General features: G+C 39.9%; 1 protein-coding gene across 3 annotated transcripts; it reads left to right on the top strand.

Annotated features, from left to right (window-relative positions):
* The first annotated feature begins 142 nt into the window (after positions 1 to 142).
* Positions 143 to 14308, top strand: ADIPOQ (adiponectin, C1Q and collagen domain containing). 3 transcript variants are annotated; one of them, XM_081301067.1, is made up of 3 exons: positions 143 to 248; positions 11181 to 11402; positions 12284 to 14308. In XM_081301067.1, exons 2-3 carry the CDS (start codon positions 11189 to 11191, stop codon positions 12802 to 12804), a joined length of 735 nt encoding a protein of 244 aa, XP_081157193.1. In that variant the 5' UTR covers positions 143 to 248; positions 11181 to 11188; the 3' UTR covers positions 12805 to 14308. The 3 variants fall into 3 exon arrangements, with proteins under 3 accessions (XP_081157193.1, XP_081157192.1, XP_081157194.1); XM_081301066.1 differs by lacking the exon at positions 143 to 248 and adding an exon at positions 3342 to 3421 and having other exon boundaries at positions 12284 to 14305; XM_081301068.1 differs by lacking the exon at positions 143 to 248 and adding an exon at positions 3461 to 3705.
* Positions 14309 to 26998: the final 12690 nt, after the last annotated feature.

The raw sequence follows: 26998 nt of genomic DNA, 5'->3' as shown, positions 1-26998 counted from the left end.
TGGGGGTGTAACTGACCACTGACCCCAGGGGCCCAATCACTGACCCTGACCTTGGAGTGCGGCCCCCCCTCAACCTTCATTGGATGGAATTCTCCCCTGAATTTCTTGTTCCCAAATAAAAGGCTACTCCCTGGCGTGTTCGCTCTCTCTCTCTCCTGCTAGCCCTGAGTAATCCTTGCTGCCCTGCCGGGCGGTTAGAGGTGGGAACCAGAGAAGGGAGCCATCTCGGACCTGGCAATAGAAATAAGGTAACTGAGTCTGTGTGTTTTATTTCGATCTCTGCTAGCTAACTTTTATGCCAAGAACCTCATTAATGAAACCATTGTGCTGGCCGCATGGTGGAATCCATTTTTATGCACTCTTGACCAAATGTAGTATTCTCATTATTTCTAATTTTAAATATATTTTATATTATCTATTTTACCCACACTTTTTCTTTTAATCACCTAAAATCCAACACATAGATTAATTAAGTTTCATTCTTAGTGTTTCATATTCTCACTAGTCCACAGGGTGGACTCACTCTGCCATTTTTACAGTTGTATAATAACACAAATCTACCACTATGATATTTCTCACTATTTTTTATTTTAGCCATTCTACCAGCTATGTAGTGATAGCTCACTGTGGCTTTAAATTATATTTTCCTCAAATGATTAATTATGTTGAATAACTTTTTATGTACTTATTTGGCATTTGTTTTCTCCTTTTTTTTTTTTTTTTTTGCAGTGTCAGGGATTGAACCCAGAGCCTCACATGTGTATTAGGCAAGTGCTCTACCACTGAGCAACATACTCGGTTCAAGGAAAAAGAATTTTTCTTTCAAGCCATTTGTAGGGATTTGGAGGATGGAATGGAATCCAAGACGTCAACCTAGATCTGTGTGACTACAAAATCTACATGCTTTCAAATAGCTCAGGGATGCTGCAGGAATGCTGCAGGGTGGACTCACTCTGCCATGTGCTCCAAATTTAGTATAATTTTTCAAAATAAGGTTATTACGCTTACTTATTTCAATTAAGATTATTCTTTAAAAATTATGATTAAGCAAAAATATATAGCTAGTTATATATGGCAAATATATAGTTAAGTTTACCTTTACCATAGTTAAAGGAAACTGAGTCATCTTGCCTGTTATTCAGTATCCCAATTCACATGCTGACTTGAACAATACATGGACCCCTGGAGAAAATGGTTACATTTATGTGGTTACTTCATTCTAGATAGCAACATTTCTGTCTTGGGAAAAGAACTAGCCTCAAGGCTTTTCTGATTGAATGTTTTCCAGTTATAGTCTTTAAACCAGCATGCCTCAGAATTGCTCTTTCCACATGATGGCCTTTGTGGTAGATGGCAGATTTCCCTGAGGCCTCACAAAATAACAGGCTTTCACAATGCCACCGGCTGACAGCCAGACCCAGCACAATCTTGTGTGATTGTGGGGCTAAAGTCATTCCACCTTTGTGCAATAAAGACTGCTGAAACCAGCTGCATTCCCATAAGGGTAGAGGAAAATGCCCCCCCCCCCCACCGCTTTTTTGCCATTCCAAAGCTACCCTGAAGCACATACATGAATCTTGCTTTCTCAGACCATCAGGAGGGGGAAAGGACATGAGCTATTAGAAAGCATGTGCATTTTGTAGTCACACAGATCTAGGTTGACATCTTGGATCTGTGCCTTAAACAAGTTACTCTGGTTGAACTCTGGGTTCTTTATTTGTGAAGTGGGAGAAAAATCACAGTTATCTCCAAGAGAGTATTGAGTATGAGCACTTGCTTATTCATTGATTAGACATTCATTGTTATTTACCTTGTACTAGGTCCTGTTTTAGGGGTTGAAAGATACAGCCTTGGATAGACAAACCCCTGTTCTCATGAAATTTACATTCCTAGAAACAGTAACACAGACCAAACATAAATAAGAAAATTTAAAAATAAATTAAATAAATAAAAATAAACCAGTAATGTAACTGAGAGTTTCTACCATTTCTTTGTTTTCTCCTTGGTACAATTTACCTGCTAAAGTACATAGAACCTCATTTTTGCAGGCACCCTACGTAAAACAGTAGCCCTTGGAAAGGACCTCAAGTTTCCAATTTCTGTGTCCTAATATGATGTTTCTAGAAATATTTGCATATTAGCAGCAGTCCAAGGCTTTAGGTCAGAATTTTACTGGTGGACTTGACTTTTCTGGGGGACTCAGGGTCTGTGTTGTCAGTAGGGAGTGGTGGTTAGGGGCAGGTGACATGCCCAGCCTGTACCTGAGAACATTTTGTTTCTGAATGTCCTGTTAAAGTTGTGGCTGGCATCCAGAGCCTCTGCTCGGGTCATGATCAATTCATTAGGATTTGTGGATTGCAAGAATTAACTCTGATCCCGCCCTTCAAAAATAAAACATGAGTTGTCAAGAGAGACCAGGGTGTTGAATGTTGTCACTCCAACCTGAGCCTTATAGGAATACCTAAGTGGGGGGCAGTTTCCAGTCCTGCAGGCCGGTTCCAGTCCAGGGCTGTGTTCCCCAATAGACAGATTAATGTACTGCTCAATGTACTGGAAAATCAGGGCCCAAACACACACATAAAGTTTATTTGTGAAACTTTATTTTGAGATTTAAAACCAGAAAATCCTGAAATATGGTGTTCTAATACCAACTTTTATAGATGTTTTCTGTCATATTATATTTGATTTTCATGTAGGCCATAAACTTTGAGAATTCAGGACCTCTAAATGTTTTGAACTTGCCAAGCCCTACACCACCTGGGAACTTTCCTTCATCTCAGCTCTTAGAATTAATACACAAAGTCTTTCCTAAATTCAGGGTCCAGGTCAGAGAGTAGAGGGTGCATTCTATTTCTTACCCTCATGCCAAGCACCATCTGGCTGTTCTTCCTGCTTAAATCTTGATGTCTGAGCCACACAATCTCATATTTAATCATGCCCAATAAGCAGGAGTGTGATATAATAATTAATATCCTTGATTTATTAGTAAAAGTCTGTGGGAGAAGGAGGTCTCTTGGACAACTGAGCAATTTATTTTACTTGAGGAAGTTTCCTCTCAGATACAGAAATGTCCTGTTTTCCTGTTGTGGTCTTTACCCCTGTCCTGCTTTCTGTTGCTGTGGTAGAAGGCACAAATAAGGGTCAATGTGTGGGAACAGGAGTGTTTTGACTCAAGATCCACTTGGCTTCCTGAGTCTGCTGGGTTGCACCAGGTTCCCTAGGGTGAAGACCCAAGATGATTGCCAGGGACAAGGTGCCCATTCATTGGTCTTTGGCCCTCCCTTGGCTGGCCAATGAGAAAGGACATTTGTGAGGTGGGGACTGTCTGCCCCCATGAGTACCAGGCTCTTGAGGGAAGGCCTTCTCCTTCTCACATCCGTCCATATTGACTAAGTTGGTGGGTCTGATTCCATACCAGAGGGTAAGAGCAATTCTATTAAGTTCCAGGCTTGGGGGGCGGGAGATGACTGCCCAGCCTTAGCTGGGATGTGCCCAGGTTTTCCTGTCTGTCATAGTATAGAATTTGTTATGGGTAAAACCCAGGGGAAGGTAGAACTGGTCGAAGCAGACAGGCCTCAGAATTTTTTCTCAATTCTCCAGAACTCCAAGAGAGAAAGAATTGTTCCTTCTGGCCAAAAAGCCCAGTGCCATCTTGAATTTTCCTAATTCACTTGTGGGAGGATGTCTACTGAGAAAAAGGTTAAGGTCAGTGAATGGGAGGTCTTGTCCACAGATGGAGTCAGATTTGATAAAGGACAAGGGGTTAAATCACTTTTCAGCCTGACCAGGTACAGCAAAGGAATCAGCATGTGCAGAAGCAGCTTGGGAAAAGTTAAGTAGAGGTTTGACCTCAGACTTGAGTTTAAAATTGGCTCTGCCGCTTGATTCAGTTCAACAAAGATGGTTGGGTATGTGCTACTGGCCACACACTGGGTGGTTCATGAGATAAAAGATGAGTGTGATGTGGCCATTGTCTGTAGATTTGGGGATGTCATAGCTATGGGGATATCTTGCCAGGCAATTGAGGGTTTCAAGTGAGGTAAAGAGAAAATAGTCTGGGAAAGTTATAAGAAATCTCATTTTTGAAAGGTACTTTCTGAGAGGAGCGCCTGGATCTGCCTGATCTTTGCCAAGCCCAATCCTATTTGTCCCAGAGAGTGCTGCCTCTGAAGCTTCCTGGTGGTTTTCACCTGTAGAAGCGGTGGTCAGAGTGGGGTGGGCAAGGGTAGGGGATTTAGAAGTCAGAGCAGCCCCTCATGGATTAGAGGACACAGGTTGCCGATATGGAGATGTTCTGGCTTTTTAATCAAGCCTCATGCTTGATTCTGATTCTTTTTTTTTTTAATTTTTTTTTTTGAGAGAGAGAGAGAGAGAGAGAGAGAGGGAATTTTAATATTTACTTTTTAGTTTTCGGCAGACACAACATCTTTGTTTGTGGTGCTGAGGATCGAGCGCGCTGCCGCTTGAGCCACATCCCCAGCCCTTGATTCTGATTCTTGATTTACTCCTCCGGACTGTTAGGAGTAAGGCTTGTTCTGTCTTGACTGGTTTCGGGCAGAATATCCTAGCAGAATATGGCCAAAGGAACACAGTGGTGCCAGCTTGGCTAATGGAGCTGAGCAGTAGAAAGAAATCAAACCCTGCAGCTTCATCAGTGGCCCTCTGTTGTCACCCTTCCTTACATCTTGAGAAGTCTCAAGGAGAGACACCAGTCTTGCTTCTTGTCCTTTTTAAGGTGGTTGCAGGGACAAACTCTCTACTATCTGCTCACCAAGTCAGAGGATCAGTACTCCAGGTACTTGGCTGAGGTCAGGAGTGATGTGTTTTGGAGATCAGGAGTGTTCAATTGGGAAAACTTCTTGGGGAGGGAGACTCATCCTAAAAATGCAGTGGAAGGATGTTTTGCTTTACCAGTTGCTTGAAGGTATGAGTGAATGAGTGTATGCACATGTGTTTGTGTATGGGTGTGGCAAGCCTAGGAATACTGACATCTGTTTCAGGCTGAGTGAAAACTTTCAGACAATTCTAGGAGCCAGACAGAGTTGAGTAGGTTTATGATTCTACCATTTATCATTAGGCTTTATCATGCAAAATTGCCAATATTTTACTATTTCAAACTTTAAGAGTATCAATTTCAAGCCACTTAACCAATTGTTGTGTGATATGAAGCCAGCATTTCAACCTCTTTGAGTCTGAGGGTCTCTTATAAAGTAGAGTACAAAGCAGGAGTATGGGAGGATGACATAAAGTCAGATGATATGCCAAAGTGTTCACCAATTTCAAAGTGTTCTTGTATACCTTATCTCACATGATCCCACTTAGCAGATTGGGAAACAGAGTCTGAAGGTCAGTGGTGGATGGTTTACCAGTTTGGAAGTTGTAACAGAGATTTCTCTGAGATCATTTCTTTTATCTCTATTTCTTTATATCTAAAGTGTGGGTCAGTTTTCTTCCTTCAGGGAGCTCTTGTTAAGGTGAAAATAAATGATGTGTAAACACTCCTCGCATGGTATCTGGCTTCTGTGAGGATCTAATAAATACTTCCCTCTTCCTTCCCTGCAGTCTTCCCCTTTGAAAAGCCAGGACAGTGAATAGATGATTTCTGAGGTCACTTTGGCTCTGGATGTGAAGATTTTGTGCACTGTTCTGACTTTTCCTGCTGGAGCAGTTGGCACCAGTTTGGCAACCTCTTCCCCCATAGAGCTCTGTCTCTTGCTAGTCCCAAAGGGGATCCTGTCCTTGTATTTCACAAGATTATGCTGTTGCTATTGAAATTCCAGCAGGTCAAAGTGGAATTTCTCTTATATTTTTAACAGGAAAACGAGAGATCATACTCTGGCCCCTTAAGATCCCAAGCACATCATGATCATCTCCTTATGAATTTAAGGGGAATGAACTCATGCCTGTGTACAGTTTGCCAGGAAGATCAGGCCAGTGTGGTGATTTTGGTTTCAAATTGTACTTTTGCTCTCATTTGCTTGTTATCCTTGGATAGAAATTACTGAATCTCTCTAATTGTTGGATTTCTCTTGTGACAACCGAGTTCTATCTCCTAGCATTATGGGTGAAATGAGAAAAGAGTAGAGGAAATGGACGGGGGAGAGGAAGGAGGGAAAGGCGAAATACTGGGGAATGATATTGGCCAAATTATATTGCTATATTATGTGAATGAACATACATGTAATAACAAAACCCAACATATGTACAATTCTAATGCACCAGTAAAAGAAAATGATGGGGAGAAGGGAAATGGATATGTAAAAGTAGTCCAAAAATATTTGTTTGCTTCTCTTCTCTCACTTACTGTAGAGCACTTTATATGTTCATAAAATACTTTTTCATGCTTTCCACCAACTGGTTTTCATAACAATATTGTGAAATAGGCTAGGTAAGAATTAATATCCCACATTTATAGACAAAGCGCATGAAGTCGGAAAGGTGGGTAGGAGAAGTAAGACACCCAGAGAGTGAGGAGGAGCCTGGGGGAGAAGCCAGGTCTCCTGCTTCATAATTTGCAGGCCAGGTCTTTCCACACTATCCTCTGTCATCCCCACTCCATGGGGACGAATACTAAAGGGAAGGTATGTGACTGCAATGCTTTCCCTCCTGGACTACGTTGAAGAACTGTCTGTTATTGGGATCCAGAGGACCAGAGTTTGACTTCCAGAGCCTCTGTGTTTAATTCTGGGATCTTGGGCAAGTCATTTAACCTCTCGTTTTCCTCACTCCAAAATGGACTCAGTCATAACTGACATTTATTGAGCACTGACATGTACCAAACCAACGTTCTAGGTCATTAAATCCTCCAACAAACTTGAAAGATTATAACACATTAAGGTTAAGAACAAATACTTGGCACCTAGGTACTAAGATTGTAGAGTCTGTGCTTCTTATTCTACCCCATACTGTCTCTCAAGATGGTTGTGAGAATTAAGAGAGACATTACATGAGGTAGGGACTTTACAGGTAATATTTTCCACAGGCAAAGGATTATAAGCAGTCCTAGGATTTAGCTTTATGACCCATGTAAGTTTTTCTTTATAGGTATGATTAAGTCTTAGATTAATCCTTAGTTTCATTTAATAATGTTTTCCCCATAGAAACAGACGTTTTTGGAAATCAAAGCATAACAATTCTTTATCTAAACAAAGAATACAAATAGTTTTGTAATTTTTTTTGAAAATGAGGCATCTTTACATTGACTTTCAGTAGTTATCAACTGCTCATTTTTCATCTAGAATTAGGTTGGAATGCAGCCTTCTTCAATCAGACTCTTCTCTCAGCATCAGAAATGTCCTGATGTCCTCATTCCTTTCTCTTCCCTTTTCTGCACCTCTACCCTATGCCACCCTCAGAGGACCCAGACTGATTACATCTGTAACTGGAGAAAGCTGTCCATAACACTGAAGTGTTGGAGACAGATCATGTTCCCTTGGGTTAGGAGAACAGGATCTCAATTTTTCAGAGAAGGGGCGGAGTCAGAGAATTGTCTTTGTATTTCCTCCAAGCATTTGGGGTAGACCACCAACCCACCTTTTATCTTTAGGTGCCTCCACTAGTTTGCACAGTCTGGACTCTCTCCTCCTGTCTCCCTACGGAAAATAACAGAGCCGCACAGATCTTTCTTTCTTCATTTCTGCGGAACACAAGCATAAAGCCAAAGTTCTGAGTTTTATTGGTCAAGTTGTAAGAAGAGAGGGCAGGCATGCCAAATAGTGGGAAAGCTTAAAGACACATGAAATCTTAAGTTCAGAACAAGCACCTCCTGAAACATACAGGGGGCTTTGCTGGTCTCTTCTTGGCTTCTCCTCTAATTCACTTCTTTCTTCTAACCTTGGGACATACCAACCTTGAGCTACCTCTCATTTTGTTTCCGGCACTTTCCCAAGTCCTCCAAATTCAGTAGAGGGCGATCAAGGCACACACAGATGAGAAAAAGAGTCTTGAAGGAGATTTATGACCCCTAAGGAGAGGCAACAGTCTCTGTGGCTCTTGTTTGTCACTGTCCCTCTCCTTCTCCTATCTGCCTGCCAGTCTCATTCTCAATTCTGACTTTACTTATAAAATTATAATAGAACCTGATATTTGATAAATGATGCATCAGATCAAAAGAGAGGGAAATGTTAATTTAATTAAAGGAGATTAAATAGTTGGTCTTCAAATGAGGGAAAAATCATTGAATATCTGGGATCACAGCTTACATCAAGACAAAATCAGAGATGGATTAGAGAAGGAAACTTTCAATATATCAAATGATAGGAAAAATAGAAGAAAATCAAATATTTACCCAATCCCAACTTTGATAAGGGCTATTTAACACCTGGAAGCATAGAAAACTGTCTATAGAATTGTCTATGTAAAAACTAAACCTTCTGTATAAATATAAATTAGGATAAACAGAAGGATAATCTAACACCGGAGAAAACAGTCCCAGCATGTATGGCAAAGTGTTGATACAAAGAGCTCACACATGTTGATTCTGTAAACATTATGTTCATGATAAATTGAGTAACAAAGCTATCTGAAAAAGGAAATTAAATTAGGAAATAGACCAGGCATTGTGGCGTATGCCGGTAAATCCCAGCAGATCTGGAGGTTGGGAGTAGGCAGGAGGATCACAGGTTCAAGCCAGCTTCAACAACTTAGTGAGGCACTAAGCAACTTAGAGAGATTCTGTCTCAAAATAAAAAATAAAGAGGACTGGGGCTGTTGCTCCATGTTTAAGCGCCCCTGGGTTCAATCTCGGGTACCAAAAAAAAATTAGGAAATAGGATTTTAATAAAATGTACAACTCATTAATGACTCAAGGATGCAAAATATAGCAGTGAGATACCATTTCTTTTGCTCACTAAACTAACAACAAGAAAAAAGTGTTTTTCGTGATAATATTCAAAGCTGGTCCTTTTATATACATGCTGACATGCTACTGGATAGCAGAGTGACATCCTCAAGTATTGGAATATATATCAAGATACTTGAAAAAATGTTCATCATTCTTGGTCCAGTAACTTCTAGAAATATGTTATATTGGGATAATAATTGGAGGAAAAGTCATATACCTATGGGTGTTTAAAATAACATTTTAAAATGATATGTAATATTATTTGTTACAGAATATAAAATGACATTTTAAAGGAATTTAAACTGAAAGTTCCCCCAAATAGAATGACCAAGTATATCTTTGTCAAGTCAAATCCATTGATGGATTAGCATTCAGAAAGGGTGGTTATAAAAACTATAAAATGATAAAACAAATATAGAAGAGTAAATTTCTGTGTAAAGTATAACTTCTACTATTTAAAAATAAACTGGGAGGGGCTAGGGATATAGCTCAGTTGGTAGAATATTTGCCTTGCATGCACAGGGCCTTGGGTTCAATCCCCAGCACCGTGCGCGTGCACACACACACACACACACACACACACACAAATAAAATAAAATAAAATAAAATAATAAAAATAAACAGAAATTCTTGGTATTAGAAATTATTTTCTTTTCTGCAATTTCTAAAAAGCTTATGCAACACATATACACATGCATATATGTGTACTCACAATATAAATATATATATAAGCACACATACATACATATATGATACAGATGAAAAATGAGTTGGTTGTGCCACATGAAGAGGGCAGCATAGTGCCCCAGGTAAAAGGGTATAGAAGTGGTATTCCAGATACCATGCAAATCTGATGTAAGATTGCCAATCAGGGTCTTTCCTACATTTTTCACAGAGAAGCAATTTATTCTAAAAACAAATCTTATTCTGAAGCTTCATGTAATATAGGAGAGACCAGCAAACTCATGAAAAACAGTGAGTCTTTGGAGTAAAACAAGGACATGGAGTACATTTCATTTAGAATCAGGCCTTTGTAACTCACCACCTTATCTCACAGAGGATTTTAGTGATACTTCTGATCCAGGATCCTAGAACCTATTTCCTACCCAGCCATTCTTTCTTCTAACTCCTTGTTTAGATAAAAATGGAGAGACAAAGACCCCGGCCACCAGATGTGGCATCTAAGATCATCCAATGATGATCTCCCAGACTCTAGGAGGGGTCCAAAGTCCATAAGGGGCCTGAATAGGGCCCTCTTCTGGGAGAGGGCTATGGAGGGTTGATTCTGGGAACCGGAGGCCCTTGGACACATATCCCACTTGAGCTCTCTGCTAGGGCTCCCAGAATACACATTTTAATACACTCCACCGTCCCTCCTTCCTTTTCTCTTCTTTCTTTTTCTCTTTCTTTCTCTTCCCCTCTCTAATTCTCTCTTTTCTTTCTTTTGTTATAAAAATATTTATTTGGTTTCTGCTCTGTGTTTGCAAAATATTAGACTTGCCCAATGGTGTCTGTTTAATGGAAAAACAGGTGAGCAAAATAGGAATTATAGTAGAGTGCAAAAAGGGTAATAATAGAGGTAAGATAGGAAATTGGGGGAACAGAGGAGGAACAACCAACCCAGATGGGAGAGGGAGGACAGGAGGACTTCCTGAAGGAAGTGACATACAAACTGTGTCCTGAAGGCTAGTAGGGTTTGGAAAGTAAGGAGGGATAGGTATGTGGCCCAGGCAAAGGATCAGTGGATGTCCTCGTAGGACAACACATTTCTGGTTGTCTGATTAGTTCAAGGTGAAGCTGTGTGTATACATGTACCAAATGGCCAAACATATGACCCAGGAGAGGGGAAGAGGAAGAAAGACAAGTGTGGGGAGAAAGAAGGAGGAATAGTCACAGAAAATGAGAGAAGAGGAGGGAGCAAAGAAGAAGAAGAAGAAGAAGAAGAAGGGAGACAAGGAGAGAGAAGTTGGTTGAGTTGAGTGGACAGATCTGAGTCATCATTCTTGGAAAACTCAAGAGTGGTGATTGGCCAGCTGCCTCTTGGAGCATTCCCTGTACCTGGTCCTGTGCTCAGATATGGGGAATTTGAAGAGAGTCATCCCTGCCATCATGAACTCACACTCCTGCTGAGGAAAGGAAACTCCATACAGGGAATAATGCTAAGCATTGCAAATTTGGGGATAGAAAGAGATCAAGGTAGGTTCAAATAGTCAAGAAAATCTTGATAGTTCTTGGAGTGGACCCTGCTGAGATGGTTTAAGTGCTACACATTCCCGACTGGGGGTGCTATCGTGGGGACTGCCTCTCCCATGGCTGACAGTTTCCATGTTGATTTCAGGACTCAGGATGCTGTTGCTGCAAGCCCTTCTACTGCTATTAGGCCTGCTTAGTCATGCCCAGGATGTTACTACTGAAGGGCCAGGAGCCCTGCTTCCCATGCCCAAGGGGGCCTGTGCAGGTTGGATGGCAGGCATCCCAGGGCATCCTGGTCATAATGGAACCCCAGGCCGTGATGGAAGAGATGGCACCCCTGGTGAGAAGGGTGAGAAGGGAGATGCAGGTAAGAACAAGGTTTTTTTGTTTCCTTCATCATTCCTGGGTAGAGGAGGGCCTCCAGGGCTACATGAGAGCACTAGTTATTACTTAAGGCCTAGACACAGGAAAGATGCAGCACTTTTTTCTTATGTGACCATTAAGCAGCCTGGAATGGATTTTGAGTTGGACATCCAGGGGAGAGACAAAGTTGTACCTTTAAATCCAAATTTCCTTGACTCCGTTCCACTTGCATCTCCTTCCTTGTCCCTTTTCCCATCCTCACCCTCACTCTTATTCCCAAAATGTTCACTTTTCCTATTCTTTTCTCATTCATTCCTGTTTCTTCCAGCAGCATTCTTCCAGCAGTATTCAACTGCATACTCTCCAATGCTCTCCACAAGTTTCGGAGAACTCTTGGTTTTGTTAAGAGGATGACTCTAACGCACAAGACTCTGTTATGGGTTTCTACAAGAAAGCCAAACTGAATGTAAACAAGTGTCCAAAGTGTGGAACACAGAGAAAATATGCTCAATGAAGATCTGGATTAATATGAAATTTCTTTGAGAAGGCAGGATTTGAGTCAGACCTTGAAAGATGTGTAGGCGGAATAGAGGATAGAGGGCATCATGGACAGAGCAGATAGAGGGCAAGACTGTAATTGGTTGAGCCAGTATACTAAGGGTTAAAAGGTAGAGAGTCTATAATGGAAACTTATAGGAGATAAGATTGGAGATTTATTTGTGAGAACCCGCTGGGCTCTGGGGTATGTACAAAGAGGAGGTGACATTTCTCCTTGTTCTGTCAGGCAGGCTGTGAGTGGAGGTCCCAGGGACAGTGGTTTTAGCTGGACAAAACCTAAACAAGAGCTCCATTTCCTGTGGTCACTGAAATTGTCTCATTCTCTAGGTCTTGTTGGTCCTAAGGGTGACACTGGTGAAATTGGAGTGACTGGGGCTGAAGGTCCCCGAGGCTTTCCAGGAATCCCAGGCAGGAAAGGAGAACCTGGAGAAGGTGCTTATGTATACCGGTCAGCATTCAGTGTGGGACTGGAAACCAAGGACACTATCCCCAATGTTCCCATTCGTTTTACCAAGATCTTCTACAATCAGCAAAACCACTATGATGGCACCACTGGCAAATTCCACTGCAACATTCCTGGGCTGTACTACTTCTCCTACCATATCACAGTCTACATGAAGGATGTGAAGGTCAGCCTTTTCAAGAAGGACAAAGCTACGCTCTTCACCTATGACCAGTACCAGGACAAGAATGTGGACCAGGCCTCTGGCTCTGTGCTCCTTCATCTGGAGGTGGGCGATCAAGTCTGGCTTCAGGTGTATGGGGATGGAGAACATAATGGAGTCTATGCTGACAATGTTAATGACTCTACCTTCACAGGATTTCTTCTCTACCATGACACCAACTGATCACTACTCACTCTGAGCCTCCACCAGACCCAACAGTCAAAAAGCCAATTAAAGAACAGTCAACAGCTTTCAGCATAGCAAAGAGATTGATTTTGTTGTTCAGTATGAGAATTTTAAACATTATTGGTCCATTTACTCATTAGTTAATTAATTAGGATAGGATTTGGTTATGTGGAGAGAATGAGGTGGAATTAATTTTCACAAAAGTCATGTACTGTGTTTCTAGTCTTGAAGATGATATGATTCCTGGCCTCCAGGATCTCTTATGTAGTAGTAATAATAGAATAATAATAACAAGTACTGAGGGAGTATCACCCTGTAATGACTGCCAAGAAGTAGGTGACAATGCTATTTTGTGCCCACTGTGTCTCCTGACATTCATGCCAATCCTATAAAGTATACAGGAAAGACACTAATCTCCTCTTTTTACAGTTGGGGTCGTGAGGTTGAGAATTAAGTGGCAGAGTTAAAAATCAAACCGAGAGCCTTGGACTTTTCTTACCAGACTGTTTTCCCTTGTAGAAGAACATGGCCTCTTTGGAGTGTTGGTATGGGTCTGTTTCCCACCTCACCTAAGGATCTCTGAATTCCTCTTCATCAGGTCAAATCTACTCCCAGCAGAGCTCCCTCAGAGAAGGTGATTGGTTCTATGGTAGGTCCCATCCCAGTGGGACCACACAATGGCTTCTGAACTGCTCTGTACTTGTTCTTCTCTGTCTCTCCTCATGCTCTTCTTTCCACCTAAGAAAACTGCTTCCATCTCCAAATGTTGAATTCTTCCCAGTTCCTCAAGTCCACCTGGATAGGAGCTTCTCTAATGTGACCTCTGTTTCTTGCAAACTTTCCTTGCACACAGTACTTTCTGTGTCCCTCTGTTTTACCATCAATGAGTGTCCTGGATGTGGGAGGCATCCTCACTCAAACTAGGGGCAACTGCCTGGTAAGGGCTTCCTTCACCCATGAATCCCTTGCAGGTCCTTGATAAATGCCTGATGAAGACTGATCTCTTGAATCTCATATGTACCCAGAATTAATTCCACCTCATTCTCTTCATATAACCAAAGCTTCATCTGTAGAAATATCTTTAATTTAGGAATTCCCTGGTTTTAAGCACCAAATCCTTACTCAAATAGATAGCTTAAACTTTTCCCATCAGAGAAAGGGTGATTATGCTTTACAGAACTTAAAGAATTCTCCTTCAAAAAGATAACTTGAACCTGAAATGCAAAATGCAGGGAGGAATTTGGAAACCATTCTTTCTATGGATACTGTCAAGGCTGGGGATGACTTGGGCCTCCTGAATTTATTCTTTTTATTTTTTATTTTATTTTTTAAGAAATACAGGTGGTTGATGGTGGTTTTAGGAAAAGTAATTATAGCGTGTGTATTAATATAGGAATGGAAAACCCACTTTTGCCTACAGTTTTAAGTTCTGGATGATTCCCTTTTATATGTTGTTTTTCATTAAGTGGTTATTTTGAAAAAATAAGACAAAAAATAAGACAAAGCTTTGTTTTTTAAAGTACTTACATATCATTATTTTCTACAAATAAAATTGTTATCTAACATTAAAAGTAAAAGCACTTGCTGCATGTGAAGTTTTTATTTCTGGAGGAAGGAATGTGGTTTAAAAAGGGATGAACTTTGGGTTAGTTAGGACACAATATTGTGAATAATAGAAAACCCAAACCCAAACTAACACAAGGAAAATTAAAAAAAAAAAGTTTTTCTTTTTTGGATAGAAAATACCAGAGCTATCCTGTTTTAGATAAGGAAGCAATTGTCCCTTTTTTATCTGTTCTTTCTCTGTACCTTCTATAGTGAGGCTTCACTCTCAGGAGCTGCAGAGTATAGTTTGAGGCTCTGCCTCACACGTCAAGAAGGAATTAGCAGGGTTGGGGTTGTAGACCAGTAGTAGTGTGCTTGACTAGCATGCTCAAGGCCTTGGGTTTAATCCCCAATACTGCTAAAAATGCATAACCAAACCCCCAAACCATAGCCTGCCCAGTTCTTGTAGCTTCACATCACACCATTCAGCCAAATGGATAGTGTCATTTCTGGTGGTTCCCAAAGAGAAGAGAGAACACTCTTTTCCAGAAGTCTCAGCAAGTATGTACTTGTATCTCATCAGCTCTGGCCAGGTTTGTGGGCCCATCTCTGACTAATCACCAGAGTCAGGAGCACTAACTATGCTCAATGACAAGTTTAATTATGGCTTAAGAAAGGGGTATTTAGACATATTTTCCCTAAAGCAAAATCTGGACACTATTACCACAAGTGGGAGAATGGATGATGGATATAAATCAATGCCTGTCCACACAAACTATTAATGTTATATTTGAATATTCTTTGGCTTCTTAGAGCGATATTGAAGGCAAATTACTATCAGTTTTCTCTAAAATTTCAACAAGTAGCTAATGTCTAGTCATGCTTATAGTCCCATATCTGGCTAGGGTGAGACCCTCACAGAACTAGACATGGTACTATGCTCACACGAAGTTTTCTGGGGCACAGTCCTTTCCTTTAGGAAGCAGAAGCACAGAGAAGATCAATCTATAAAACACCTCCAGAGAGAAACTGTGATGGTGATTTTAGGATTGATGCTCTTGTGGTGTTTTTAAGTATAATTGTATATTTATCTATTTCTCTTCAGTTCTGACAGCCTTTGCTTGATGTTTTTAGGAGCTCTGTTGTTAGGTACATGCATATTTAGTCTCATGTCTTTTTGGTGAATTTAGTCTTTTATCACTATATAGATCTTAATCTATGATAATTTTACCTGTTCTGAAGTCTATTTTATCTAAAATCACGATAGGAACTCAATTCTCTCTCTTTTTTAATATTTATTTTTCAGTTTTCGGTGGACACAACATCTTTATTTTTATGTGGTGCTGAGGATCAAACCCAGCGCCCCACTCATGCCAGGCGAGTGCGTTACCACTTGAGCCACATCCCCAGCCCCTCAATTCTCGTTTGATTAGTATTTGGATATCATAACTTATTCCATCATGTTACTTTATTTATTTATTTTTAAATATTTATTTTTTAGTTTTAGGTGAACACAACATTTTTATTTTATTTATTTTTTATGTGATGCTGAAGATCGAATCCAGTGCCTCACGCATGCCAGGCACTTGAGCCACATCCCTAGTCCATGTTACTTTAAATATATTTGTATCATTAGATTCAAAATGTGTTTCTTTTAGATTGTGTATAATTGGGTCTTTTTAAAAAAATTAAACATGAAAATCACTTTCTTTTAATTGGCATTTAGAAAATTTATGTTTAATAAAATTGTGGTCATGGTTGGATTTAAGGGGATCATTTATTTGTTTTCTGTTTGGCACTTTTAATTATTCTTCTTAACCACTTTAGATTATTTGAATATTTCATAGTATTTAATCTTTATTAATTAATTAGCTTTTTGGCTATGACTCTGGTGCTTTTTAGTGGTTTCTCTAGAAATCGTAATGTACACTTTTTTTACAGTACGTGTAGAGTTAATATTTTACCACTTTGAGCAAGCTATAGAAATCTTATAACCATATAGGTTCCTTCATTCTTTTTCCTGTATGTTATAGCTGCTATATATATATTACAGCTATATGGTCACATATATTTTAAATAATTTAAAGGGAAAAACACTTAATTCAGATATTTATTATCTTTTGTCTTTTATATATACTGAAAGTTCCATATTTCCCTCTGAAGTAGTTTTTCCTTAACCTGAAGAATTTTATTTAGCATTAGAGCAAGTCTATTGGTGATGAATTCCCTCAGATTTCCTTCATTTGAGAATGCCTTTATTTTGCTTGAATACCTTAAGGATATTTTCTCTGGATATAGAATTCTTAGTTGACAATACTTCCATTCCAGCACTTTAGTTTACTTTATTGTTTTCTTCCAATACTTTAAAGATGTTATCTCATTACCTTCCATGGTTTTATGAGAAACCTGTGGTAATAGTGGCCCTTATATGTAATTTACCATTTTTTCTTCTTGCTGCTTTTAAGGTGTTTTCTTTACCTTTGGTTTCCAACAGTTTGATTATGTTGTGTTTACATGTTTTCTTTGATTTTAACATATTTGGGGTACATTGAACTTCTTGAATCTGTAAATATATGTCTTTTAACAAATTTGAAACACTTTCTGCCATTGTTTTTTCAAATATATTTTCTGAGTCTTCTTTCTGGAATTTTAATGATATGAATGTTAGATCAATAGGTCTCTAAGGTTTTTTTTTACTTTTTTCTAATCTTTCCTTTTCAGTTCTTTTTATTACATAATTTCTATTGATATAGTTTTAACAGACTTCCCTCTTATCGATACTCTGCTATTGAGCTCATCTAGCAAATGGTTAATTCAGATATTGTTATCTCTCAGTTTAAAAATTTTCATTTGGTTGCATGTGTATTTTGTATGTTTTTTTGAGAACACTGATACTTCCATTTATTTCAATAATGTGCATCTAGAGCTGGGATTGTGGCTCAGTGGTAGAGCGCTCGCCTAGCACTGGCGGGACCCACGTTTGATCCTCAGCACCACATAAAAATAAAGGCATTGTGTTGTGTCCATCTACACCTAAATAAACAAACAAATAAATAAATAAATGTGTTTTTTTTTTTAAAAAAGAATGTTTATCTTTATCTCATGGCTATAATAGGTATTTTTAAAGACTATCTGGCTATAATAGGTATTCAAAAGACTAGTTCTAACTTGGGTCATATCAGAGTTGGCATCCTTAACATTGGTAATAGGTTTCTTCTGCATTGAGGAATTTTGGATGGTATCCTGAATATTTTTAATATTGTGATGTAAGACTCCAGGTTCTCTTAAAATTTTCTAGTGAAAGTTGATTTATTTTATTATATTTTATTTTTGAGTATGTGAAAGCAGACAAGTGATTCAGGTTCAGACTTAAGTTATGTTTCGCCTTCCACAGGTGGGTATTCCAAAGTCAGTCCAGTTTTTGAGCCTCTGCTATGCTGTTTGGGTCTATATGTCCCATGCACCTCTCAGAGTTTAGTCTGAGACTTATAATCTCAGCTTCATTGTATCTGTTCCACATGTGTGCAACAGAGAATTGAGACTGGGACTTGTGAAGGTTCCTATGTGCCACAGTCTTGGCTGGGCACAGAATCACGAGCCACTCAAGCAGGAACAAAACTTTATTTTGAAAAAGCCGCCAAGACTCTGTAGGTGCCGGCAAGCCAAACCCGGTCCTCCCACGCGGGCGTCTCACTGGAACCGCGGGTCTCTCGGAACCCCGGGTCCCCCGGACCTCCCCCGGAATTTCCTCCTACTATCCTTCCCCAACCAATGGGAACTCTCCAAGAGTCTGGTAACATGAGTCCGGTAGCAGGCCAAGGTGAACAGCGGGAGTCCAATTTGCATATGAATGTAAATCTTAACATAATCATCTCAGTGGCTAGCTGGCGTCACTTTACAACCAAAGGTGCCATACATCGTATATTTGCTTGTGGCTCCTAGCATCTGCCCCCTTCTGTTTAATTAAGCAACAAGCAATGTGGCTAGGGACCGTGCCTGGTAGGTTGTCCAATTTAACATATGGTTCTTACCCGTCATGGGAGAACTGACATTTAGGCGTAAGCTTCCTGTCTTAGGTTGAATCCACTGTAATCAGATCAACCCGTCACTGACTACCGGTCCAGCATTCAGCCATGCTTGTGGATAGGCCTATGCACCAGTGGGGGGGTGAGGTTCTTTGCCTCACCTCTGTTGGCCCCCAAATTTTAGACCATCACTAGTAGAAGGGAGGAGGATACAGAAATGCCACGGCACCAAGCCAATTGATGGCTCCTATGGAAAAATTGCGTCACTGGTGACACCATCAGCAAAGATATGCCAGTATTACCACAATAAACATGGGGTGAGCTGGCAAGGAAATTGCATCACTGGTGACACCATCAGCAAAGATATGCCAGCAGTACCACAATTCGGTGCACCAGATGATATTTTACAATGTATGCAACTGATATATAGTCCAGGCAAGTTCTGCAAGCAGTTCAAATTGGAGGAGTCTATCAATATGTCCATTTCCTCCCAAAGTAAATCAAGTCCTTGATTGAGCATTACTTGTTGAGTTATATTCATTGATGCATCAGTTTATACAGTTTACTGTGATAGCTATCATAGAAGCTGTAGTTTGGTTTTATCTCAGTCTTCACCGGAATTGGGATGGAGATGGAAATTCTGGCAATGATGCTAAAGAGACATTATCCTGAACAGAATTATTAAATATAATGAAAAGGAAAGGTGAAAGTAAACAAACAGATCTGTTAACCATCTTTAAAAACAATCATAAACAGCTGTTCACCTAATTTAAATTAAACCATATAAATCATGTGAATAAAGAAAAAATTCGGATCCATTTTTTCATGAGCGCTCCTCATATAAGAAATATGGACATACACACATACAGACATACAACACAAAACAGAAGTGTGCACACAACATACAACACATAAGACAATAGTAAATAAAGGCCTTGTAACTATACTTAGGTGAAATCTCCATTGCAATGTTTAAAAACTCCACAGTCAAAAAAATAAAACACAGTCAAAAAATAAAACTGATCAGAAAAACATTAACCTAGGTTTGTATGAGCTCAAAAAATAAATAAATAAATAAAATAAAATAAAATAGAACTTTATGATGTGGGAAAAATGCAATAATAAAATAGATATTGAGAAAAAAAAAAACACCTTGGTTAATCACTGTCGCAGATGTAAGAATAGCCAAGCTGGAGCTCTGGATGTCAGCTGTTATGGATTTGAGTCAAATCATCTTCTTTTTCTGTAGAAATTGTTTTAGTTAATCTCTCTGGAATCCAAATCGGTTGCTGTTCATCCTGTGGGAAAACACAGACAGCGCCCCGATTCCAGACTATCACTGGATCCGGGCCTTTCCATTGTCCTGTTAGAATATCTTTCCAAAGTACCTTAGGCTTATGTACATTTTTGGGGTACAAGTGTCTTTCCGCAGCACTAAGTCCCGATGAATCTAAATTTAAAAAGTTTAGAGTAAAAAGGGTTATTTTAAGTTTATCTTTGGGGGATATATACCCCTTTCCAATTCCCTCCTTTTGTTTTAATAAGTACATTTTAATAGTTTGATGAGCTCTTTCAACTATGCCTTGTCCTTGTGGATTGTATGGAATTCCTGTTATGTGAGTAATGCCAAATGATGAGCAAAATTGTTTAAAAGAGGTGGAAGTATAACCAGGACCGTTGTCCGTTTTTAACTGTTTTGGAACGCCCACAGTGGCAAAATTTTGTAAGCAATGAGCTATAACATCTTTAGTTTTTTCTCCGGCATGAAGGGAGCCCATCAAAAATCCGGAAGAGGTATCAACTGTAACATGTAAATATTTTAATTTTCCAAATTCTGGCAAGTGTGTGATGTCCATCTGCCAAATATGGTTAGGTATCAGTCCTCTAGGATTGACTCCAAGATTAACTTGTGGTAAAAATGTCACACAATTTTGACATTGTTTTATTATATGTCTGGCTTGTTCTTTAGTTATTTTAAAACGCTTTTGTAAAGTATTAGCATTGACATGGAACCTTTTATGAAAATTTATAGCTTCTTCTATTGTGGAGAAAATATGTATGTCATGTGTAGATTTATCTGCTAGTTCATTGCCCATACTAAGGGCTCCAGGCAATCCTGTATGTGCCCTGATATGACCTATGAAGAATGGATCTTTTCGGTCCCAGATTAGACTTTGTATAGCGGAAAACAAAGAGAAAACAGTAGAAGAAGGTGAAATCCTACCAGCATCTTCAAGGGATACTATAGCATTAACTACATACTGACTATCAGAAAATAAATTAAATACAGAATCTTTAAACATCATAAAAGCTTGTAATACTGCATTAAGCTCTACCTTTTGAGCTGATTGTTTGGGTACTAAAAATGTAAAAGTTTGATCAGGAGTAACTACTGCTGCTGTGCCATTGTTTGACCCATCAGTGAATATATTTGGAGCATTTATGATAGGGGTTTTTCTTGTCATTTTTGGAAAAACTAGAGGATGCTTAGACCAAAAAGACAACAAAGGATTAGATGGTAAGTGATTATCAAATGAAACACTAGTTTTACACATGATTATTGCCCAAGTATTTAACTCATTAGCTAACTCATCAATTTGATCCATAGTATATGGAGTAATAATTTTATTGGGAGAAATCCCAAATACTCCCTTAGCTGCTTTTATTCCTTTGAGTATTAATTGTCCTACAGCCTCAGGATATCTAGTAAGAATAGTATTAGGAGAATAAGATAAATGTATCCACAATAATGGACCTTCCTGCCAAAATACTCCTGTAGGAATATTTTTTGTTGGTAGTACAATAAATAATAAAGGCAAACTTATATCAATTCTATCCAAATGCATATTTTCCATATATGTTTCAATGATTTTTAATGCTTTTCTTGCTTCAGGCATTAACATGCGGGGTGAATTTGGATCTGATGGACCTTTTAGAATATCAAATAAAGGTCCTAACTCTCCTGTTGGTATGCCTAGATAAGGCCTTATCCAATTTATGTCTCCCAATAACTTTTGAAAGTCATTAAGTGATTTGAGTTGATCTACTCGTATTTGAATTTTTGGTGGACGGACCATGGTTGAGGATAATAGAACTCCTAAATAATTAATTGGAAGATTTAATTGTACTTTATCTATTGCTATCTCTAGATTATAATTTTCAATAAGTTTGTAAGTGTGGCATAACATTCTAGTAATGTGTTTTTATCTTTATGTGCCAATAACACATCATCCATATAGTGAAATATTTGTAGTTCAGGATTTTGGTTTCTAAGTGGCTGGATTGCTTTATTAACATAAATTTGACACATAGTTGGGCTGTTAGCCATCCCTTGAGGGAGTACTTTCCATTCATATCTCTGATCAGGACCTTCATGATTTAGTGCAGGGATAGTAAATGCAAAATGTGGACTATCCTCGGGATGAATTGGAATTGAAAAGAAACAATCTTTAATATCTATAGCTAAAACATGCCAGGTTTTTGGTAAAGCAGACAATTGAGGAATCCCTGATTGAGCAGGTCCCATAATAACCATCTCATTATTAATGGCTCTTAAAACTTGTAATAATCTCCATTTACCAGACTTCTTTTTAATGACAAAAATGGGAGTATTATGGGGGGATACGGAAGGTTGTATATGTCCTTCCGCTAATTGTTGTCTGACCAAGTCATGGGCTACTTGTATCTTTTCTTTAGTCAGGGGCCACTGAGGAACCCACACTGGTCTTTCTGATTTCCAAGTAATTTTGATTGTCTCAGTGGCCCTTTCTGAAAACCCAAACCATGTCTATCTATTTCTTGATCTATTTGAATAGGTGCTATCATGCCTTGTTCTTGTTCTCTTAATCTTTTTTCTTTCCTAAAGCCTTTTTTAGCTCTAGTAGTGGGCGCGTTAGGATTGATGTTATTTGTTAATGTCAATCCTAATTGATCTAGGACATCTCGTCCCCATAAATTTACGGGAAGATGATCCAATACATAGGGCTGTATAGTTCCTTCACATCCTTCAGGATCCCTCCAATCTAATACCATAGCACTTCTATGGGGATTAGTCGCCACTCCTAGGCCTCGAAGCGTTTGAGTGGCTTGTTGTAATGGCCAATGTTTTGGCCATTCTTGACGAGAGATGACACTAAGGTCAGCTCCTGTGTCCAGCAGCCCATTAAAGTCATGTCCTTGAATATTTAATTTTAGCATTGGGCGAGAATCTAAATTCAAAGACAGCATAGCCCAATCTACACCTGTGGAGCCTAATCCCTTGGAACCTCTTTCTACATTACAACTGGAAAATTTATCATGCAGGCTGGGTATTATTAATAACTGTGCTATTCTATCTCCTGGTGAAATTACTGATATACCTCTTGGAGAACTAGCTATAATTTTTATTTCACCCTCATAATCGGGATCAATTACCCCAGGACTTATCATAAGTCCTCTTAGTGTAGAAGAACTGCGTCCCAATAATAAGCCTACTGTTCCCTGGGGAAGAGGTCCTTTTACTCCTGTGGGAATGATTTGAATTCCCATCTCTGGGGTTAGTACTGCTCTGGCAGAGGCGCAGATGTCCAGCCCTGCGCTCCCTCTAGTTTGTCTGATGAGGGATTTAATGGATAATGCGTCCTGGGCACTACCTTGATGGTGCTGTTGGGTTCCTCCATTGCCCCATATATTTGTGGTTTTGGGCCCCGGGGCATTGGGCCCTCTAGTTCGTTTTTTGGCAATGGAGCTTGATACCTTTCTCCACGATATCGTGGGTAAACACTTGGTCCTTGTCCGTTTTTTGATAACGGAATACCCTCTATGGTGGTTTGAGAACGGCATTCATTAGCTCAATGTTTTCCTCTATGGCATCGTGGGCAAATACCTGGTATTCTATTCCTTTGATATCCAGCTTTGTTAAACCCTCCTCTTACGGGGCAACTCCTTTTAAAATGTCCTGTTTGATTACAATTATAGCATGTTTTTGGCCTGGCATCTAAAGCCTGTTGTACTGCTGCTAAGACTTGCCCTTGTTCATTAATGTCTCTACATAATTTAATATATGTGTTTAAATCTTCATGTCTCCATGGTCTAATGACCTCTCTGCAGCAACGATTTGCTTGGTCATAAGCCAGTTGTTTTATAAATGGCATTACCTGTTCTGTATTACCAAATATCCTAGAGGCTGACTGAATAAGTCTATCTACAAATTCAGCGTAAGGTTCATTAGTTTCTTGTATTACCTTAGATAATTGACCTTGTAAGTCTCCATGCCCCTGTAAAGTTTTCCATGCCCTAACTGCATCTACAGCAATTTGTGCGTATACGCCAGGGTCGTATTCAATTTGCTGTCTTTGACCCTCATAAGGTCCCTTTCCCAAAAGCATCTCTATATTTCTTTGAGGGTAACCAGCTTCTGCATTTCGCCTAGCTGTCTCCATGCAAAATTCCTCATTGGCAACCTTCCATAACAAATATTGTCCTCCGTTTAGCACAGATCGACACATGTTAGCCCAATCTGCTGGTGTCATGTCCAAGTTGGTAACAGATTCGACCATGCTTATTGTGAAGGGAGCTTGCGGCCCATAGGTCGTTACAGCCTCCTTTAATTGCTTTATTGTTTTGAAATCTAAAGCACGGTGAATTCGTTGCCCTCCTGCCTGCTCAAGTACAGGGCATGCTAATCTTTGGGGTCCTGCCTCAGAATTCCGTCCATCAACTACGGGAGTTGAGGGCCGCTCAGCTGTAGATGGAGCTGTTGGCTGAGTTACGCCCTCTGGTGATAGAACGGAGTTAGTAGCAACCTCCTGTTGTAATTCTCCACCTGATGGCTGCTTTTCCTCTAAGCTTGCTTTTTTTAAATTTTCCTCTGTCTGACTAGCTTGAGAGACCTTCTCTTTTGCTTGACCTAGCGTTTTTTCTACCATAGTCTGGACCTCTAACAATTTACTTAGCAGTTTTTCGGTTTGTTTTTTACTGGATTCTAATCTACTATAAAGGTAACGTAACTCAATAAGATAGGATAAAACAAAGCCGAAACAGAATGAAACAAAAACGGAACAGAGAATGGTTGTATCTATTTTCTCTTTCTCAGGGCCGAATAACTTCAAACCTTGAGCCAACCATTTTTCCCAGTTCGCCTGAGAAAATTCTAGGGCTAGGGAGCTCGAAATAAAAACAAAATAAATCAAAACAAGAACACACTGTTTTTTGAGATGGGCACCCATCCCGTCGCCTTCCCTCAGGGGCGAGCAATTTTACTCACCTCTAAGCTTCAGGCGTTCCCCGCACGGGCCGCCAAATGCCGCAGTCTTGGCTGGGCACAGAATCACGAGCCACTCAAGCAGGAACAAAACTTTATTTTGAAAAAGCCGCCAAGACTCTGTAGGTGCCGGCAAGCCAAACCCGGTCCTCCCACGCGGGCGTCTCACTGGAACCACGCGTCTCCCGGAACCCCGGGTCCCCCGGACCTCCCCCGGAATTTCCTCCTACTATCCTTCCCCAACCAATGGGAACTCTCCAAGAGTCTGGTAGCATGAGTCCGGTAGCAGGCCAAGGTGAACAGCGGGAGTCCAATTTGCATATGAATGTAAATCTTAACATAATCATCTCAGTGGCTAGCTGGCGTCACTTTACAACCAAAGGTGCCATACATCGTATATTTGCTTGTGGCTCCTAGCACCTATGCAAAATTAGAAGATATCATTTTCCAACTTTCTCCTCTGGCATTTCCCTATAGTCTCCATTCCCCGGTGACCCTCCCTTTCCTGGTTCTTCCGGCCAGGAAACTGGGATTCTTTTAGAATTTTACTCCCTGTGACTAAGGGTCCTGCATGATTGTGCTGTTCTGTGTGACTGGGGATGTTTGAGGGGTAAAGCACTGAAAGTAAAAGATGTAACAGAAACTGTCTTGTGTTCTTTGAATAGCATGACCCCATTTACTGATTTTTCTGGCCAGGGACAAATGGATTTTCTTTGGGAGTTTTAGATGAGATGTAAATGCTCTTCCTATGACAATATTACCCATTGGCTAGGGCTGGCTTCAGGGCAGGTCTGGAAGAGAAAACCGAAGAAAACATGTTAGGAAAATCAGGAATTTCTCTTACTCTTTTTGTCACCTTTCCTGGTCTTCCAGTTGAGCAAGAGGTGATATCCCCTGGAATTTTTCCTGACAGTGCCTACTACATAATTCCAGAACTTGGCCTGCCCTTCAGGTTAAATCCAGGAGATAAAGAAGACATAAACACTCCACGAAAAATCTCCCTGTGACTATGGGTTATTATTCAAGTATTGACTTTAGTCCTGCATCTGCCTGCTGTTGTTACTTTTCAGTATCCTTAGGTATTTCTTTTTCTTTTTCTCAACAATGTTAGTTATAATCAGTGGGAAAGATTGTAGCTGGCTAACTTTAGCTTGACTAGTATTGGACATCCCACATCCCAGGATAGTCTTGAAGAAAGAAAAAGAAAAGGAATTGAAGGATGGCAGGCGCCCCAGGAATCAAATAATTTACCTTGAACTTAATGGATGTCAAAGAAAATAAATCCAATCTTGAGATAGACCATTGTCAAAAACATGGAAGGTACCAAAAATTCTATGACCAAGGAAAATGGGGCCAAATAAGGTCTTGACTGTGATCCTGGCCTCTGTTCCCCTGCCCCCCCCCGCCCCCCCCCCCGTGTCTGGTGATTGATGAGAATACATCAGACATTGTGCCAGATACATTGTGCCAGAAGTATTTACCTTCAAACTTAGAATTTTCATGTAGTGTTTCAGTTAGGAATTTTTAGAAATATCCAGATTTTAAAAGACAGTTTAAAAATAGTTTTTATCCTTTGATGTTTTTGGTTTCCATGAGGCATTTTACAGCATGTAAACATGATTTTGAACAAAATTCACTGTTTTAAAAGCACGTTTCTTCAAAAATGAGTGAAGCAATAAAAATGGATAGAACTCTTCGCTTTACTAGTTCTGTATTCTTCACAATATTGGCATAAATAAAATTCTTAGGCTAGAATCCAGGTTTAATCTGCAGTTCAGAGATAGTGCTGTGATCAGGTTAAGGGTCTGTCCATGGCTGTGATGTGGTGGACACCTTCTGGATGTTCTGCCACTTCTTTCTTGGTGGCGGACCACTCACTCCCTGACCCTTTTAGTCGGCTTAGTGCTCCAATCTCATCCCTGTCTCTAAAGACCATTGAATTGACCAGGGTAAGTACGTGGATTAAGCTGGGTACTATGCTCATCCCCTCCCCAACTCATGTTGAAATTTAGTTACTATGATGCCAGGTGCTAAAATGGTAATTAGGTAATGAAAGCTCCATCCTCATGAATAGACAAGTGCTGTTGTCCTGGGGTAGATTCACACTTTTTGCTCTCTCTTTGCCCTTCTGCCATGTGATGCCCTTCTGCTATGGGATAACATAATAAGAAGGTCTTTGCAAGATGCTGTCATCTTTTTTTTTTTTTTTTTTTTTTAAAGAGAGAGTGAGAGAGGAGAGAGTGAGAGAGAGAGAGAGAGAATCTTTAATATTTATTTTTTAGTTCTCGGCGGACACAACATCTCTGTTGGTATGTGGTGCTGAGGATCGAACCCGGGCCGCACGCATGCCAGGCGAGCGCGCTACCGCTTGAGCCACATC

The sequence above is a fragment of the Spermophilus citellus genome (genome assembly GCF_964194105.1).
Source record: "Spermophilus citellus genome assembly, chromosome: 7".
Classification (NCBI taxonomy): Eukaryota; Metazoa; Chordata; class Mammalia; order Rodentia; family Sciuridae; genus Spermophilus; species Spermophilus citellus.
Note: the sequence above shows the minus strand (reverse complement) of the source record. Positions and strands in the feature narration are given on the sequence as shown.

Coding starts and splice junctions, on each gene's coding strand:
- ADIPOQ (XM_081301067.1), top strand. CDS start 11,189: ATGCTGTTGCTGCAAGCCCTTCTACTGCTATTAGGCCTGCTTAGTCAT. Junction 11,403..12,283: donor GGGTGAGAAGGGAGATGCAG/GTAAGAACAAGG, acceptor CTCATTCTCTAG/GTCTTGTTGGTCCTAAGGGT.